This window comes from Engraulis encrasicolus, chromosome 21 (assembly GCF_034702125.1).
Source record: "Engraulis encrasicolus isolate BLACKSEA-1 chromosome 21, IST_EnEncr_1.0, whole genome shotgun sequence".
Taxonomy (NCBI): Eukaryota; Metazoa; Chordata; class Actinopteri; order Clupeiformes; family Engraulidae; genus Engraulis; species Engraulis encrasicolus.
Window position 1 is genome coordinate 12,905,078 of NC_085877.1, and position 18,543 is coordinate 12,923,620.

At 44.1% G+C, this 18,543-nt stretch overlaps 1 protein-coding gene across 3 annotated transcripts in view; it reads left to right on the forward strand.

Moving 5' to 3' along the window:
- Positions 1 to 18,543, forward strand: part of LOC134436894 (F-box/WD repeat-containing protein 7-like) — a 96,258-nt gene that overhangs the window by 3,182 nt on the left and 74,533 nt on the right. For all 3 annotated transcript variants that reach the window (XM_063186221.1, XM_063186220.1, XM_063186222.1), the window contains exon 2: positions 11,602 to 12,704. In XM_063186221.1, the coding sequence (XP_063042291.1) occupies positions 11,664 to 12,704 (1,041 nt within the window). In that variant the 5' untranslated portion in view covers positions 11,602 to 11,663. The remainder of the gene's footprint in view (positions 1 to 11,601; positions 12,705 to 18,543) is intronic.

The window sequence follows — 18,543 nt, forward strand, 5'->3', positions numbered from 1 at the left end:
TAAATGAACACCAGCCAACCGGCCAAATGCAGGGGAAATGTCAGTTTGGCAGGTAGAAAACACCAACATACTAGCCACTTTGACCCATTAGTGAGTGTATGTTTGGCTAGTAAGATTAACAAAATTGAAAAAAGTTAGAGCCCTAGGCTGGTCCTGGCCCTGAGTGCTGATCCAGGAGCAGTTTGTTGCCCAGCACAATGGGTGGGCCATGTTGACAGCAGGTCACCGTTGTTCTGTCGAGATGGGCTACCAACAGGTTGGTAACATGGTTGAGCCTTATTCCTTGGGCTGCGTAGTAATGGCTTGGGAGCTCAGCTTGACAGGTAGCTCATATCGAAACACCAGCCAGCTCTCATTTGGAGATATTCCACACTCAGGGCGTGGTGGTGGTGGTGGTGGTGGTGTGATGTTTTGCTTTTAGTGTCTGCAGCGCGCTCACACACACAGCCTGGGCTGGGCCTCCTTGGCAATAACAGCGAATGCGATTGACACTGTTCCTGTGGAGCACCTGTTCATTGGAAGACGTGCCAGCATACAGTGTAAACTCCTGTACTGTACTGTACTGTACTGTACACCATAGCTGTGATTAGGTTGTGGAGGCTAGAGTGTCAGCTGGCATTGGCACGATGTCCACCACCACTTCAAGCTCAGGGCTGATAGTATTCAGGCTCCATGCCTGATTTCAGGCTTGAGAGTTTGCAAAAAATAAAAACATTGATAATAATTAGCCATGAGTTATTCTTATCTCAGAAAGTGTTACAGGTTCAGGGCTTTCTTCTACTATCAGGCTTGAATAATGGTCATACACAGGCTATAAAATGTTTGAATAATGTGTCAAAATAGGCCTACGTTACGTCACTATGCACTGCAGTGTCTTGTCGCCGTTGTTAGAGCAGGGGAAAAAGTTCAGGCTCAGGATTTTTTTTCACTATCACCCCTGCAAGCTCCTTTCAGGGGATCAATAGTGAATACAGTTGTGATGGGTTGTTTTCCACGCACACCACCTGGTGGGGCATACTGCTATGGTGGCTAAGACCCAGACTTGTGGGGTAGTAGCACACAGCACACAGTTAGCCTTATAAACAATGAAAAGTTAACTTGGTTTACTAAGTGGTAAAGCTGCTAATGGGAAAGCTTGCGGGCATCTTTTAACTAAGAAAAGGAGGGAAAATGACCCTGGCTTCTTTTTTTATTAGTTGGTAGCTTACGTCACTTCTTCATGGCTACCTTTATCTGGTTTGCTACTACTGAGATTCCTTTCTGGAAGACACTGCTGGTTTAGTTGTTCACTGCATTTGTAAGCAGGGTTGCCACCTCCCCATGAAGCACATGTTGTAGTGTACAGCACCAGGTTTAACCCACGTTTGCACCCTGTTACGTCTTGGTTACTGTTTTTACTTAGACTAACTAACTAGCCACACAGGTCAATGACCCCCCTCTCCACTCCTCTTATGAAATATTGAGTTGGTGGTATGCTTTGGCCTTACATAAGACGTAGCATGCCTAGCATGGCATGAGTTGGGGAAGAGGGGTATTAGATGGGCACCGTTGGTGGAGTATGCAGTTGGCGGCACGCCCGTCACAGCCAAAAATAACCCTCTCAACTTGCCCCGTGGTGTACAGTTGTATCTCGATATATACACACTACAGTACACCAGACACGGCATGGGAACTCCAGTTGTGGTCCGAAAAAGATCAGTAGTGTTGTGGTGTTCTTCCCCTTTCAGGATACGTGAACTGTTGAGCTCAGTAGGTTTATTTTTAATGAGTCTAATAATACCAGATACAGACAGTAGACTGGCTGTCAGTGTGTACAGTGGAACAAGTGTATGTCGGGCGTACTGGATGCTTGTTGCACGAGGGGCGGCCGTTTTATTTCCTTGTTTTTGTTTTTTATGGCCGTGTCATTTGACTAAATAAATAAGAGTCTTATCTCTGATGTCTTAACATTAACGTGTGGTAAGAATTACACTTGCCAAAATGTCAGTGGGTCAGATGGCGAAAACCCTAGACCTCTAACCAGTGTCTGCTGAGTATTTTTAGATGCGTCCCACGCATCTCTATAAGAGGCTTTGGTGTCCGTCCGTCCGTCCCTCCGTCCGTCCGTCCCTCCGTCCGTCCGTCCGCCCTCCCGTGATGTGTTTCCCTCCCGTGATGCGTTTCTGAATTGTGATTCCCTCCTGTGATTCCCTCTTGTGTCCACAAGGTGGCAGTCGCTCAGTTTTGGCCTGGAGCTCATGCGTGCAAACCAACCGTGCTCTTTGCCAGTGAGAAAAACATGGCGGCACTTCCTGTTGATTTTCACATGAAAGTTTTGCTTAATTTAAAGTCCCTAAGCGACTATAAATGTTGTGGCTTCCATATATTGATGTAAAAGTGCCCCACGAAGTAATGAAGCACAACAAAGTTACTCCACATTACCATTTGACCACTCGTTTTTCTATGCTAACAGGGTAGCTAATGTAGCATTGTAAATGATCCAGGGAGAAAGGGGGAAATGTTGTGATTTCAGTCCGCCTGAGGCAACGATTTTCGTGGGGAAGATGACCTGCATCTCGGTGGCATTGAACCACGCCCCCGTGCCTTATTTGGCTCGCTCAGCACGTGCGTCCTCAGTCCAATCGCAATGCTTTATGTTCCCCAGACGTTTAATCGCATTTAAGTGAAAGTGCCATGTATACACATCGCAAAATAACTCTTAATCCGATCTATTTAAATCGCATTTATTAAATCGGACTTAAAAACATCATGTACACGTAGCCAATGTCTCATTGATTAGTTTATGGAACTTACGGTTTGTCTGTTACGGTCCACGAAGACAATATCCACGTGAAAACGCAAACGCCTGCAAACCACTGTTTTGACAGAAATACAGTTCACCTGTCGCCTACTCTGTTTTCTTCCCAAAGCGGCATTTAAAAGTATTCCATGAAATCCAACATCAACGTCACTTCAAATAGGTGACAGCATCATGCTCACACATGAAATAACACTTCAGTGAGGGGGGGACATCACTGCTCTCATATTAAAGTGAAAAGAGAATTTCACATTTTAGTTTATTTAATGTAGGCCTATGCAAAATTGCAAATAGCCTATTCATTGAAATCTGTCCAGAAAGGGTTGTAATGTTTGCCTGTTTTTTATGTTTGTAATTAAAAAAAAAAAAAAAAAAAAAAAAAAAAGTGATTTAAAAAAAAAAAAATAGCCTAACAAAAATAGAGATTTTATGTTAAAAAAAATGTGATATGGGATGGACCGATGGCCCCCCTAAGCTAAATTCGCCTTAGGTCCCCACATTGCTAAATGTAGTGTAAGGGATTATTTTGAAAAGACAGTAACATGTAATCAGCAATGCATTACAGTTTTTCAGTAAATTGCCCAACACTGTTGAAATCCTATGGTACTTTCAAATCCAGGCTTATACAGTACATGGTAGGCTTATTGATAAATTGCCTTGACAGGTTATGAGGAGGCCAAGGGGGCGTTTGGGCAAAAAAGGTTCAGAACGGGCATAGACGGACGCATCTGTTGTCCGCCTGTCGGACTTGTTCACTTAGACTAGTGACTGAGGACTAAGTTTACATTTCGTTATCAGACCAGTGACTGAGGAGTGCATTTCAGTATCAGACCTGTGACTCGCTGCGTACGGTGTACATTTCGATGTGTACAGCAGAGTCATTAGCTATTCATAGGCTTGTCTTCAACTGCTTATCTCCCCCAACCTCTCAGCCAGCAGCAGCGGGACACGAGTATCTATCTGTCTGTCTCTGTGTGTGCACAGATGGCTCTTTCTCACCACAAACACCCCAGATATCCTACTAGGCAACTTTTTTAAAAAAAAATCTAGGCTGTCCCTTTGGCCAAACTGATTATTGTGTCTGGCTGCAGCAGACGAGGTAAGCTTAGTTTTCTGAAGAAAGGAGTGCAGATGTTTGTGTCTAAGACCTGAAGTATCAAACAGTGTTGCATATTAGACCGTTGTTGATGTATAAACTTAGTTTTTTGACTGACATGCAGAAAAGAAAATGTTTGTGTCTAGGACCTGGGGAGTAGGCCAAGAACCGCACTAAGTAGGAAACAAGGTAGCTTAACCTTGAGGTAGTGGTAAACCATCTGATAGAAGAGCCCGGAGTCCTTATTTTCGTAACAAAACAAACTACTCTTGTGGGCTATCTATCAGCAGATTTACCACTCCTGTAGGTTAAATTAGACGGGTTTAATTATCATTTAACCAAGTTTTGAAATACGCCTCTGAATGCATCTGTAGACTGGTAGGACCCCACCCCCGACCACTGCCTTTGACTGATCCAGAGGGGAGAGTTTTGAGAGACACTTGTTGCTGGAAAGGCAGTCTATGAATAAAATGTCACGCTTGTGTAGAACCTGACACGTCCATCTGTAAAGTGTAAGCTTAGGCCTTGATGCTCTCTTTGTGTGCATGTTTTTTTTTTTTTTAATCCTGAGTGTCCCTCACATCAGGCCCCTCAAGCACATCCAGAATACGCACTGTAGGTTTGAGGGACTCTGGAAAGGAGTTGTTTTTTTGGGTCTTTATTGAGTAGGAGCGTTTGAGAGGAGACTGGGAAACTAGCTGCAGAGAGAAATGAGGATGATTTGGGGCGTGTTCACCTAGACCAGATTCGAACCTGGGTCCTCATGAATAAGTTGCACGCATATGGTGTAGGTTTGATAGTGTGCTGCACCACAGCACCCTCTGGTAAGAGTTTCTCTAGAGGAAAGAGAATGGCAATCTTTTGTGTCTAGAACCTGAATGATTCTGCATCATCTGGATGCGTGTTACTCGTTTGTTTTGTTTTTTTATCCCGAGTGTGTCCCTCTCACACAAGAGGGACAGCAACTGAGTGCCTCACATTAGGCCCTTCCATGACGCATCCCAAACGGAGGCCGACCATTGGCCTAAAATGGGTCACCCGGGCCTGACTCACCCTCTGTGCATGATGTGCCATGTCACTCAGATGCACCTGTGCTTTTGACCGGGCCCCAGTTGATCTGACGGCTTTAGCCATGGCTGGGTTGTGTGTGCACCCATGCCATACACCAAAACCCCCTACAGCGATGGAGCTGTGCGTTTTTCTTAAATTTGTTTTGAAATTACAGTCCAAAAAACTGGCAAGTGGTTTCCCTGCAAGCAAGCAGATGTGAATATTTCTGTAATGCTGCAGTGTTTCAGTGCCTTTGTCATCTTGCATGTCATGGTCATATGCCCTTTTCATTTGCTGTGATGCTGCTGCATCCTTTAATGTGTCCTGTTAGTATCGAACTGTGGGAGAAGGTGTACCCTGCCTGAAAATGCATACAGAAACATTGATGTTGTGAAACAATGGAATGTTGTGACCATTGGGGCCTCAAGATTCATATGTGTCAGACGGAGCTGTGAAATGATTTTTTTCATGCACTTTTATTTTGGTCGATACAGAAATCTTTTACTGTGCAATAGAATAAAGTACTCTGCAAAGATGTCTGTTAAGCAAAATGTGCTTTTGAAGACGAAGAACCCTCCCAGCCTTTGGTTTCATAAAGGTGTCTAACAGAGCTGTGAAATGCTGGCCAGGCCGCTCCCTCCTAGCCACTTAACATCTTCGGCGTTGCTACTAGTTAGGTCAAGAGCAGTGCAAGTGCTTTCTGAGCTCCAGAGAACTCGGGAACACCACCCACTTTGTCTGGAAGCAATGAACTTTGAGCCGCTCCAACGGCCTTGGGTAGAGGCGTGTTCAAAGCCGTGACGTGGTTTAAGCAGAGACATTCTATTGGGACTATGAAAATGTTTGGTGTAGACTTTTGCACAGCCTTTTCTGGCCTAGATTAGAACAGTAGCAAACCAAGGGAGGTGGGTCAACCATGCCATTTGGGAGATGTTAATAGTTATCTGTAGGTCAGACCAAGTCTCGGAGAGATTTGAAAGTTGATGATAATCAGGTTAGTAAAATGGTTATTTTTGATGGAGCTTTTACTTCCGTGGATGTAAAGATCTGTTACAGTTCAAAAGAATGAAGTATACCAGCAACGCTTGATACTCTGAAGACGAAGTGTGTCCCAGTGACCTCAGACACAAAGTCGTTCCACTCTCATCTTGAGAAACATGTTGTTGAGTATTTTGAATTGTATAAAAAGACTGGGAGTGTGGTGTATGCTGTGTGAAAAAGAGCCTACGATTAAATAACAACAAGGTCCATAGGCAAGATCTCTCAAGGACATTAACACTCTACATCACTTTGGCCAGATCTTGCTGTTTTTAATGTGCTACAAGTTATAAATTAAAATTTGTTTGGGAAAGCGATACTATGCTAAGCTTTATTTCTCGATACTTGCAGCAGATGATGATGATGATGATCTCTTGCTGTGTCCTGTAAATGGCCTATTAGTCCATTTATTTACATGATGGCATATTATTTGTCAACAACTGCTTCTCCTCCTAATTCTGCTCTTACTTTTACTTTCCTTCCGCGTTTTGCTGACTGCAATTACATGCAGGGAGTGCTCTCTTCAGTGAAACAAGTTCCAGAGTATTCAGTTTACATGTGTGAAACGGTATTCTACTACCACCAGAATTTCCCACTGCCACATTCGCAATGAATGAAGAGGCTGTGACTCATGTGCAAATCGAATACTGCCACCATTCTGTTTTAAAGGGACACTGTGTAAGATTTTTAGTTGTTTATTTCCATAATTCATGCTGCCCATTCACTAATGTTACCTTTTTCATGAATACTTACCACCAGCATCAAATTCTATGTTATGACTGGAAAAATTGCACTTTTCATACATGAAAAGGGGGATCTTCTCCATGGTCCGCCATTTTGAATTTCCAAAATTAGCCATTTTTAGCTGCAAAAATGACTGTACTTGGACCATACTAGAAAATATTTGTTTATAACTTAGTAAACTTTCATGTAAAGATCAAATTTAGCAATAGGCAGCCCAGTTTCAATGAGCAGCATAGTTCCAGCATAGTACCTTTTTTGACCATTTCCCATACAGTGTCCCTTTTAAAATGATAATTTCTAATGCTGGACACTAACTTGCACTACACTTAATAGATCTTCGATATTCACTTCACTGCTCTCTGCTCTACATTACTTGTATACAGCTGTACTCTGTATTGACCCCACACTCTGCACTTGCTAGAATGTCCTCTTTGGAAATCGCTTTAATTAATAGCGTCTGCTAAATGTAATGTGAAATCGGAATAGTCCTGAGCTCGATGAATACTCCTGAGTTTTTACCCAGGGCTGTTGATATGGTTTGGTGTCTTCTGTATTCTTGTGCCTGAGAGAAAGCACTTTTCTTCCATTTTTTTTAATTTTCTTCATCTTTTCCTAGGGGCTTTCCTTGAAGGGGTGGTATGACCTGCAAAACTGCATTGTGTTTCCTAGAAGGCTGCCGGTAGCCTAACAGGTGTTTTTCTCTTCTACATGATTGCACACTACGGCTATTGCATAACAAAACATGCATCAACAAGCACACAAACTTGCTTCAGACAGATCCTCAAGAAGCAATTGGCTGGGCTTTCAATATTGAGCATAGAAAAAAAAATTGCACAAATGTGTCAAGATGACAAACATGCTCATTTTGTTTGGCAAGCTGTTTGTCTATCTATCTGAAGTTCATTTGAAGTCAGTGTGTGGTCTAGGAGGAGTTGCAGAATGCATGTTAGTGTTGCCGGTGACCAATGCAACAACTTGCTCTTTTGCAATATTTTTCGTTTGTTTAATTCTGCATGACTGTTCAGATCTGGCCCTCTTCTCCCAAGCCTCCATGTCCACATCTTTATTATTTCTTATTTCTCCATCTGCGCACATGCATAAAAACACATTCGCAGTTGTTTATAAATGTAGGGAGATCATGCAGTGTTTGCAAGCAATCACTCAACCCAAAAAAGTCACAAGTTAGGCATGTACTGGAATGAAATGGTGTTTGCTTGCTTCTTTCTTTCTTTCTTTCTTTCTTTCTTTCTTTCTTTCTTTCTTTCTTTCTTTCTTTCTTTCTTTTGTGGATATTTCGACTAGCCTCCGCCAGTGGACTACTACTTTGCATTATTGTCTGTCTCAAAGGGACACGCAGAAACGATATTTTTCCCTTCATTCTTTACACTTTGATGACACTTTTATCTAAAGCAACTTCGTTATACAGGGTATTTGGTTACAGTCCCTGTGTTGTGGGGTTACGTGTCTTGCTCAAGGACGCTTCAGCCATGGAAGGAGGTGTAGGTAGAGGTGGGATACGAACCTGCAACCCTCTGATCTGAACTCCATCTCCTTATCCGCTATAGGCCACAGCTGCCTTGTTCTCACAATCTCTCACTCGACTCCCCTTGGTAGTGTCAGCATGCATGCCACTGCCTGTATTACGCACCTCACACTGCTGTAAACCAATGAAGGCAGTGCTGCATGTTTTTATTCCATTGAAGGCAGTGCTGCATGTTTTTTATGATCTTGCTCTTTGACCCAGCCCGCTTGTTGTTGTGGTTTCCATTTCAAGTCAATGGACTGGCTGCTACAGCACTTTCTATCTATGCCCTCCTCATGAGTCGTGGGCACGGACGCTTGTGCATACACATGCATGCTCACGTGCGCACACACTGCATCATGGGATGTTCTTTGATGAATCAGGAATTCCTTTTTTTTATTTCCGTCATGAAGTTACATGCATAAATTGTCACCATAGAGAACTAAGGTATACACACACTAAACCCGATGTTTCCTGGGGAGTAGTATTCCAAGAACCTGACTAAGTAGTGAACCAGGTTAAAGTAACATTGAGGTTAGGGATGCAAATTATCGATTCATTTATTAATCGTTAGTTGATGGCTTTATCGATCGACTTACGATTCATTTATAAGCGGCGTTTTCCCCCCAGAATCTCAATGTTTCTAAAAAAAAAAACCTACTTAATCTAAAAATTAAAATGAAAAATTGAAATAAAATACTAGATTTCATAATTATTCATAATATTCATAATAATTAAATTCTTTAATTTAATGGTGATTACAAATATTCCCACTATTCACACACACTCTTCACATGCCCATTTCACCTGGATCTCTTGTCAGTTGAATTGGCGATTGATTGCGATTAATGTTTTTTTAATCGATTAATGCATTGATCGATTAAAGTTGATTAATAGTTGGCATCCCTAATTGAGGTAACTTAGTGGTAAATCATCTAATAGAAGAGCCTGGAGCCAAATGACACCTGGGGACTATCTATTAGCAGGACTACCACTTCCTGTGACTTGGACAGGTTCATCACTTAACATTGTTTTTGGAACAGTACCCTGTATCACGGGTTTGTTTTCAACATGGAAATTAATACACATATTCTGTCTCGCAAACTCTATACACGCAGTGTAGGCTGCTCTGCCTATTCTCATGCCTTTTTGTGGCCCTTGTCAACCCCAGGTTCTGACACACACACACACACACACACACACACACACACACACACACACACACACACCTCCCACATCAACACACACCTCCCGTGGAGCTGCCTTTAAGCTGCCCTGTCCCTCTGCTCTCTCCTCTCATCTGGCTCCCTTTCCTCTCATCTGCCTGCCTGCCTGCCTGCGCTCAAGCCTGGGCCTGGCCATGTGTTTGCCCAATAGATTTTATCTGGAGTTTTGACAGATGGTGAGCAGAGCAGTGCAGTGCAGTGCAGCGCACCCACTGGAGCTGCGCTATGTGATCTGATAGCAGAGCGATACTTCCTCTAATTATTTATAAATCGCAGCGAGAACACAGATTTGCGAACAGTGCCGTGACCTAGTTCGTGTTTTAGGGGTGGGTGGGGTGCAGTGGGTAAGGCATGAAGGAATGAATGAGGGGATTGCTGAGACTGCTCGTTATCTGTTTGTTTCTTCTTCTTTTTTCCCCCCAGCCCCTCATATCAACGCTCCATGTTTGGTTGGATGTGTGTGCTAAGGCGCTGGTGAAATGCTATAAGCTTATCAGAGATTTTATTGTATGCATTGGGTGACCTGTGTTCAATCAATGAGATTGCGTTTGTGTTGTAAAGGGAGACAGTGAGGGATTCCCGTGCAATGATGTGTGGGCGACTTTATGTGTTTTAACACCCCCCACCCCCACCCCCCTTTTCGTTTTCGGTGTTTAGTGCTGCCATCTACTGTGCAGTGCGGTGACCTGCACTCAAGGCCTCAGACAGGATTTGAACATTAGTACTAAATGGTGTTCTTCCTCTAATAATAACTAACTTACAAGCGCAATTGACTGTAGAATCGGATGACATGTATATTTTTTAGATTGCTCAGCATTGGAACTGAAGTGCATTCTGTTGTCTTCATAAGAATTCTAAATGTGACAATGTGACAGCTGAACAATAAGCGGCGTCTTGCAAAACCCTCCCCTGAAATGACTTCCAGTCAGGCTACTTTAGTCATAAGTTATTAGTCATGGTGTGAGAGAGTCCTCAATGTAGTGTGAAGTGTAATGGCATTGAAAGGCAGAGGAAGCCATATAAATGCAGTCAGGTCTCTAAATGAACACCAGCCAACCGGCCAAATGCTGGTGAAATTTCATTTCGACTTTGAAAAGACCAACTTACTATCCAATTTCTTTGATCCATTAGTGAGTGTGTGTTTGGCTGATGTATTGTGTGATAGGAATCTAGAGACAGTGGTGTCTTTTTCCTCAGTGCTAGAGCCTATTTGAAATCAAAGCAACCGAACCATATCAAATCTGTTTTAAATGGGTTAGGGGGATCTAGAATCAATTATTTTAGTTGGATATCTTTTGTCAAATGAAGTCTTGAATACAGGAAGGGTAGCAGATGACTAAGTTGTTAAAATCATGACACTGATTCCAACACAACCCCCACCCCCCTGTGTCACACGCCTGTTCCCAGACCGCTTTCAAAGCCATTTACTGGTGTGATGGTAGCTTCGCTCAGTGCCAGGTGAATGTGTGTGTGTGTGTGTGTGTGTGTGTGTGCAGGCGTGCGTGCAGTTAATATTCCAGGGTGGTGAAACCAAAGCGGTCACATCAAATGTTGTTGAAATGAACAGTTGTATTGGCGTAAGATCAATGAGTCAGCCAGACATCTGGTCCCGAATCCAGGATCAAACATAGAAATGATGGCAGATGACCATGTTTATTAACCCATGTAAGGCTAAGGCACCTGCAAAAAACGCCTGCTGAATGCCCAAGCCCTTATTGGGAAAAGGTGCCCTCAGCCTATTAAAAATCTAAATATCACAGACTCCGAAACATATATAAAAACATCAAAAGTTGCATTTTAAAGCTAGGACCCTCATCTTGCAATATAATGTGTTCATCCAGCTCTAACACACCCACATCAATCTTTATAATAAAAGCCTAAAATCTCAGGGGCCTGAATGCAACATCTATGTCCCTCCAGGCACCTAGGTCAGTGCAGCGTCTTAAATGGTTAAGTCATGGCACTGAGCTTTTTCCTCTCCCTCCCCCATCATCCGCAGAATGCTTTGAATACTCATCTCAGGTGACGGGGTCTGGAATCAATTTTTTCCAGGGATTTCTTTAGCCAGGTTTAAGTCTTGAATACAGATAATGACCATCTCTCTCTCTCTCTCTCCCTCCATCCACAGAATGCTTTGAATGCTTTGAATGCTCATCTCAGGCGACGACACAGCGGCTGGTCAGAGTGGAGATGAAGCAGGACCTGCTGTTGCCGGGCAACACCACCTCCACCACCACCACCAGCACCTCCAGTTCTGCCACCAGGGGGCACCAGCAGAGGCGGCAGCGCTCCGTAGCAACCGTAACCACAACAACCACAACAAACACCTCAACATCAACCGTCATATGCCCCTCAGCCAACACCAACAGCACCAAAACCGGTAACACCTCAACCACCATCATTGCCCCAACAAGCACCTCGACAACCACCTCCCCAGCTGCTGTCATCGCCCCTCCTACCTCGCCCAGTAGCACGCCCTCATCCTCCTCCAACTCCTCATCCTCATCCTCTTCCTCGTCTTCCTCCTCCTCCTCGTTAAAAGCCGGCGTGGAGGAAGGAGTTGAGCATCATGAGGCAATGGTGGAACAGGTGGCTGGAGAAGAGGAGGAAGGGGCGGAGGACGAGAGGGAAGATTCTGGAAGTGATGGAGGAGGAGGAGGAGGAGGAGGAGAAGGGGGTGGTGATGAAGGAGTGGATGAAGAACCAGAAGAAGAAGAGGAGGAGATAGACGGGGGAGGAGAACTTCAAGAGGAGGAGGAAGAAGAAGAAGAAGAAGAGGAGGAGGAGGACAACGACAGGGAGGAGTTGGAGGTGGCAGGCGAGAGCTGCACGTGTCACGACCGAGAAGAAGCAGGAGAAGACGAGGACAATAACAACATGGAGGACAGAAACGCTGACGGTTCAGGACTTTTCGCTCAGGAGCTGGAAGCAGAAGGACAGTGTGATGGTGATGGTGATGGAGAGGAGGAGGAGGAAGAAGTTGAGGAGGAAGAGGAAGAAGATGAACATGAGGGCTACAACTCTGAGGGAAGTTTAGCAGAAGAAGAGGAGGAGGAGGAGGAGCAGCAGGAGGAAGAGGAAGGAGAGGAGGAAGAGGTGACGGAGGAGGACGAGGAGAGGACCGAGGGGACACCACACATGCGGCAGGCTGGAGGAGAGGAGGGCCAGAGCAGTGACTGTCCAAACAGGCCTCATCAGCAGAACAAGCGCTCCAGGGTCAGCCTTCATCAGGTGAGTCTGCATGTGGAAATGTTTTTAAGTTCTCATCAGTGCTTTGAAATTGGTATTGGCACAGATTTAGTAATGGCTAAGAACCTGATTGATGTCGCCTTGTAGGTTTGCCAGGTTTCCCTCCCCCTCCCCCTCCACCCCCTCCCCGTTTTTCTTTTTTTTTTTTTTTTGCTTCTGAAGGCATTTCTATGTCCTCAGATGTTTTGTGGTGGAAGATGTGAAAGACTGTAAAGATGTGAAGATTTTTTTGCGTCGCGATTGTGATTGACAGTTTTGGAAAGGTTTATTGCATTTTCTCTGATTACGGTACCTTTCTGAAGAGGTTCATTTGTCCAGCTGGTGCTCAGAGTGGTATGTTATAAGCATCTGGACTTCTTGGAGTTTGGCGCTTTTTGGAACACCAGTTTCAAACTCCTGAAAATACCAAATTTGTTTCGTCTTTGTACTCATACAGGGGTCCAAGGTGAATTTAGAAGGTTTTTTTGTATTCAGCTCTTCTTATCTGCCTGTCCAGCACTTTTAAAGTGCTTTATGAGTGGAGATGACTTGACGGTAACAAGAGCTCCTGAAATGATATTCTGTAATGTTATTTTCTTTGTTGAAAAGCATTTGCATATTTGGTGTTGCTGGAGATTTAATTTCTTCAGTTTAGTCTGTGCTTGCAAACCTTTTTTGTGGAGTTCTGCCATCTCAGCAGTGTTGTTCTGAAGGATATTGTATTATTTGCGCTCGCAACTTGGCCACTGTGTAGCTGAGGAACCGTGTGTAGCAATGATGCCATTAGTCACGGCACCTCAAATCAGTTGTCCATTTTTTTACCAGTAGCGTGAACTTAGATTTACACCTTCTTACCTGTGACCTCATTGACCGACAGTTTCTTTCAATCGACTCAGAGGTAAAGTCATTTCTTTTACCTCTTACTGATGCTGACTTTGTTTTTTAAAATTCAAAGCGACTTGGAGATATTTCAGGCTATTTGTGATAGTCCCTGGTGCAATGTGGGGTTATATGCCTTGCTCAGTCACTTGAGCCATGGATGGAGGTGCAGGGAGTGGTAAGGGCAGGATTTGAACTTGCAACTCTCTGATCTACAGTCCAACTCTCCATTACACCACGACTGCCCACCTAAATGATTTTTTTAAAGTTTATAAGAACTGTTCCTTTTGATCATTACCCTCTTTCTGCAATCTCTGTAAGGGTACACGAAGGTGTGGACCAATCATTTTCATTATTGAAAATGATGCAATGACTTCATCAGTTATGCACCAAAACCTGTAGCATTATAAGCAGTCCTTTTACCCATATGGCTGAACCAAATTGATCTAGGCTGTAATTGAAAGTAAAAGAAAACTTGTTCCTCAACGCTAAAGCTGTGAAACGTATGAAAAATATCACCGGGCCGTTGTATATTCCCCAAATTTCAGTGAATACACAGCTGAGAAGTAGGGTATACACTACAGACACAACACACATGGCTGAACAGAAATATGGCTGGCGTCCTGCACTTGTGTTGTGGTATTTGTGAATTCTCTGCTGCCCTCCTTAGGCGAAATCTGCACAGTGAACAAGCAGTGACTCACAGACCTACTTTGTTCTCGTTCGCACGATGCTGTACAGTAGTAGATGACACCCTTTATAATCGAGGAACATGGCTTGGAAAGAAAAGCTTGTATGCAATGCATGGTCGCATGCTTGTGTGCAACTTAAGCGTTCTATAAAACTATTAACTATACTATAACATACTCTAAAACCATAAACTAAGTGTAAGTAATATATAACATGACTATATATACCTGAAACATTCACTGTATCAGTAGTGGAAAATGGACTATTCTGATCAACAGCATGCTCCTTTCCATCAGCTGAACCAATAGGGTGAAGACCTCTCTTGTGACCCTAGCCGTTGACTCTGCACTTGGGGTGAGGGAGTTCATGATTGGGGGGGGAGCGAGGGCGGAGCGAGAGGGGTTAGGACTGAATAGGACGGACTGACAAGCACATACTATAGGCATGGACATAAATACAGACATTACATTACATTTGGCAGACACTTTTAACCAAAGCGACAGACGGACAGACACACACTCATATCCACATCGACATATTTCTGTAAAACATGGATACTTTTAAAAATGTCCTTGGTTCTTTGCTGATGGAATCATTTTTCTCTTGCTAATTAGGTTACATGGAAAGTCATGGGGAACTTTTAAAAAAACAGCTTAGCCTTGGGCCTAATTGATGTGTGAATGTGTTAATGGTGCATGCACTTGGCCATTGTGTCTATGTTGGGCATGTGTGAGGGTGCGTATGTGTAAAATAACACTTTCTGAATTGGTCTCTGACAACAGATGTTGGCTTCAAGTCTCTCCCTCCACCCCTATCGTTACTCGAGGCTGCACTGAAAGGTTTTTCTTACACTGAAGGCCCTGCGGATCTTTTCTTAACTTCCTGGGTCAAGCGATTAACAAGAAGCCGTGGCCTTTTGACCAGGCTGACCTCCTCCTCGGCCTCCAGAGCCCCACCCCCTCAACCCTCCCTGTCATTCTTTGCTTCAACAAGTCCACTTAAATGTGAAATATTACCCTGCTGTATTCATGGCCTACCACATTTGGCTCTGCACAGAGAAAGGGACTTGCTAATTGGGATGAACTTATTACACATGTCACACTTGAATGCTTGGGCCCTGGTTCAATCAATAAGCAACAGGGCATCGCTAGATTTTTTGGGGGGCCCATTGGCTTCTCAAACAAGTGTTGTTTCTCTGGTTTGGAACAATAGGGAAAGTGGCATGATGTGCAACTCTAAAGCGGATGTTGGCTTAACATTTGTTAGTTAAAATGTTAAACTTTGACTTGTTGGCCAAGTGAGACGACATGCCAAAATATTGCCCACTGAAAAGCCAGCGTAGTGTAGGCCTATAATATGATCTGAAAAAGATCCTAGTGTAACTTAAGCTGAATGTTAAAACATTGGTTTGATGCCAGAGATAGTCAATCAGGCAGAGGCAGTTTTTGGCAGTATTTCAAAGTTAATAATCAGGGTTAATAATGTCATGTCTATCCTGTCTAGGCCCATTTCTTGGCTTGGTGGTTTTGGGGACTATGCAGTTTAACAGTTCAATCTAAATGGTGTACCGGTGTGTGAATGGTGTAATCTATCCACCTGTGGGTCATTAGTTAGTTAGTTGTGCGTGTGTTTAGTGAGAGGGAGGCCGGTGAAAATTGATATTAAATGTTGCATGCCAGTCTAGTCTTGTATGACCGTGGGCTGCTGGTAGGGCATCACTCGTACTAAACGTTAACACGCTTGTATTTTTTTCTGCCTGTGTGTTATGCAGCAAACAAATATTGGCCATATGAAAAGCTGATTTAAAAACATACTGGTTTAAATTGCGTTGAGGGAGGGACAGAGGGAGAGAGAGAGATTAAAATTAGGTTGATCAGATTAAAAAGCTTGATAATGTCCATCCTCCATTTCTCACTCCAATCACACGTGAGGGCATCGTTTGAGTGACAGCAGCTTCCAAACAATCAGAGGCTGCCCCCAATCTTGATACCCTGCCTTGTCAGCAATGGCTACCGCTTTGCTACACAATATAGCGTTATTTACGGAGCATTTCAAAGATATCCGAGCGACATGACGATATGTTCTAAACGGTGTCATTGAGCAAACAAAATCCGAGCAAGTGGATAAAACTGGCACAGAACAATTTTCCGAAAAGGAAAAATAAACAATCAATCTATGTAAAACTGCCAGCTGGCAAGACGGCAGGTTCTTGTCATACACTGTGCAGAGCTCCAATGGGTCTTCCATTGATATGCACATAGCCGCGTAGCATTTTGTAATCCCTCTCTGCGTGTGCAGCCAAATTTTGTCAACATGAGAAATGCCTGTATAGTAATGACATGTCTATCCTGTCTACTTCTTGGCCTGGTGGTTTCGGGCAGCATGGGAGTTTTAATAGCTCAATCTTGAAGTTAGTAGTACATGTATGTCTGTACACCTGTGGGTCGTTAGTTAATCATGTGAATACGGTTTGTGCGTGTGGTGAGGGTGAGACCCATTGCTGTGGAATGCGGAGCTCCCACGGAGCGAGGCAGGGAGGGTGCCGTGTTTTTGGAACCCAGGCCTGGTGAGAGTGACACCAGTGGGGTACGGGGTATGGGGGGGTGGACAAGAGAGGACAGATGGCTCTCTGCTCGACGTGTACTCCTAGGTTAGTGTTTCTCAACCGGGGCATTAGGAAGCCCTCATGGGGCGTTGAGAAGGGTGCGGCTCAGTTGATGCCATTGGGAGGCTTTAGTCCATTTTTAAAAAAAAAAAAATACTAAGGGGTGTTTGGTGGCTCAATGGCTACGTTTACATGATGTTTCCGAATTAAATAGTTCCATCAAGTTTACTTTGATCTTTCATTTCATTCCGAATTGTGAAGTGTTTACATGACATTTTCAAAGCAGAATTAATCTTTACTCTTTATTCCAAATTAACTCACTGTAATTCTATGTCCCATGTAAAAGTAGCCATAGCGGGGGGCTTCTTCAAAAAAGGTCTAGAACCACTGGCCTAGGTGCAGCTGTCTAGGGCAGGGCGAGGGCAACAGGGCTGGCCTGGGCTGGAGAAGGGGAAGGGTCATAGGGGAAAGGTTACAGACATGGGCTGCTGGCCAAAAGTTCATTCTCCAGTTTGGTTCCCAGGGTGCCTGTCGTGACATCCATGCCATGTTGTTAGTCCTTTCTCTCTTCCTTGCTCTATCTCTCGCTCGCTCGCTCTCTCTCTCTCGCTCTCGCTCTCTCGCTCTCTGGTACATGGCGTGTACTCTCTCACGCTCGCTCTCTCTCTCTCGTACATGCACTCTCTTGCCTGCTCTCTCTCTCTCTGTAAAGAAAGTAAGAAACACGTCCAGTCATTATGCGATGGCTAAGGACACTGACCCCACCCCCATTGTATTTGTTTACGTTGCCCAAAGTCAAAAGTAGCCTGACAGCCGTAGGCTCAGTAGCAGATTTGTGATTTTCAGAATGTTTACAAATCATATTTACATGAATAAATCGTATAGAGATTGCTTATGTTTGTGTGTTCTAAAAGTCTGAAGTCCAGTAAAACCATCGTATTGTGCACACACAGTTCTCCACCTTGCCAGGCCAGAGGGCCTTTAATGGATTCACACAGCGTCTCTATAGTAATAAACTGGATAGTTGAGGTTAAACGGGGACAGTCGTTGCCACAGCTCACTGCCAAGTAGCGTCATTTTGCTTTTCAGAGAATGACTGAACTCAGCAGTTGGCATTGTCTCCCCCCTAGCTGTGCTTAATATGAATACATTTTAGCCAGGACGGGTGGGGGCGTGCTGTTTCGAGTTTGTTTGTATGCCCACCTTTTCTAAGGACAACAACAGGAAGAACAAGAACAACAACAAGGAAAAGCAGACGACCACCAGAAAACCTGCAGGGAGACCTGTTTACTCTGCGTCTTTAATGAGTTGTCGTCTTTTCTCTTCTCGGTCTCTCTCTCTCTCTCTCTCGCTCTCTCTCTCTCTCTCTCTCGCTCTCTCTCTCTCTCTCTCGCTCTCTCTCTCTCGCTCTCTCTCTCTCTCGCTCTCTCTCTCTCTCTCTCGCTCTCTCTCTCGCTCTCTCTCTCTCTCTCTCTCTCTCTCTCTCTCTCTCTGTCTGCTGACAATGACAGACAGAGACCTCAGGTGGGGGATGATTGTTGTGCTGTGCAGGTTTTCACTGTTGTGGTTTCGTGGCTGCCATCTTGGCGCTGCTGTCTGGGTGGCATCAGTTGCCCACAGATGAATGAATACTTCTTCTGGTGGTCTAGTTCTGTACTGGCCTACTCG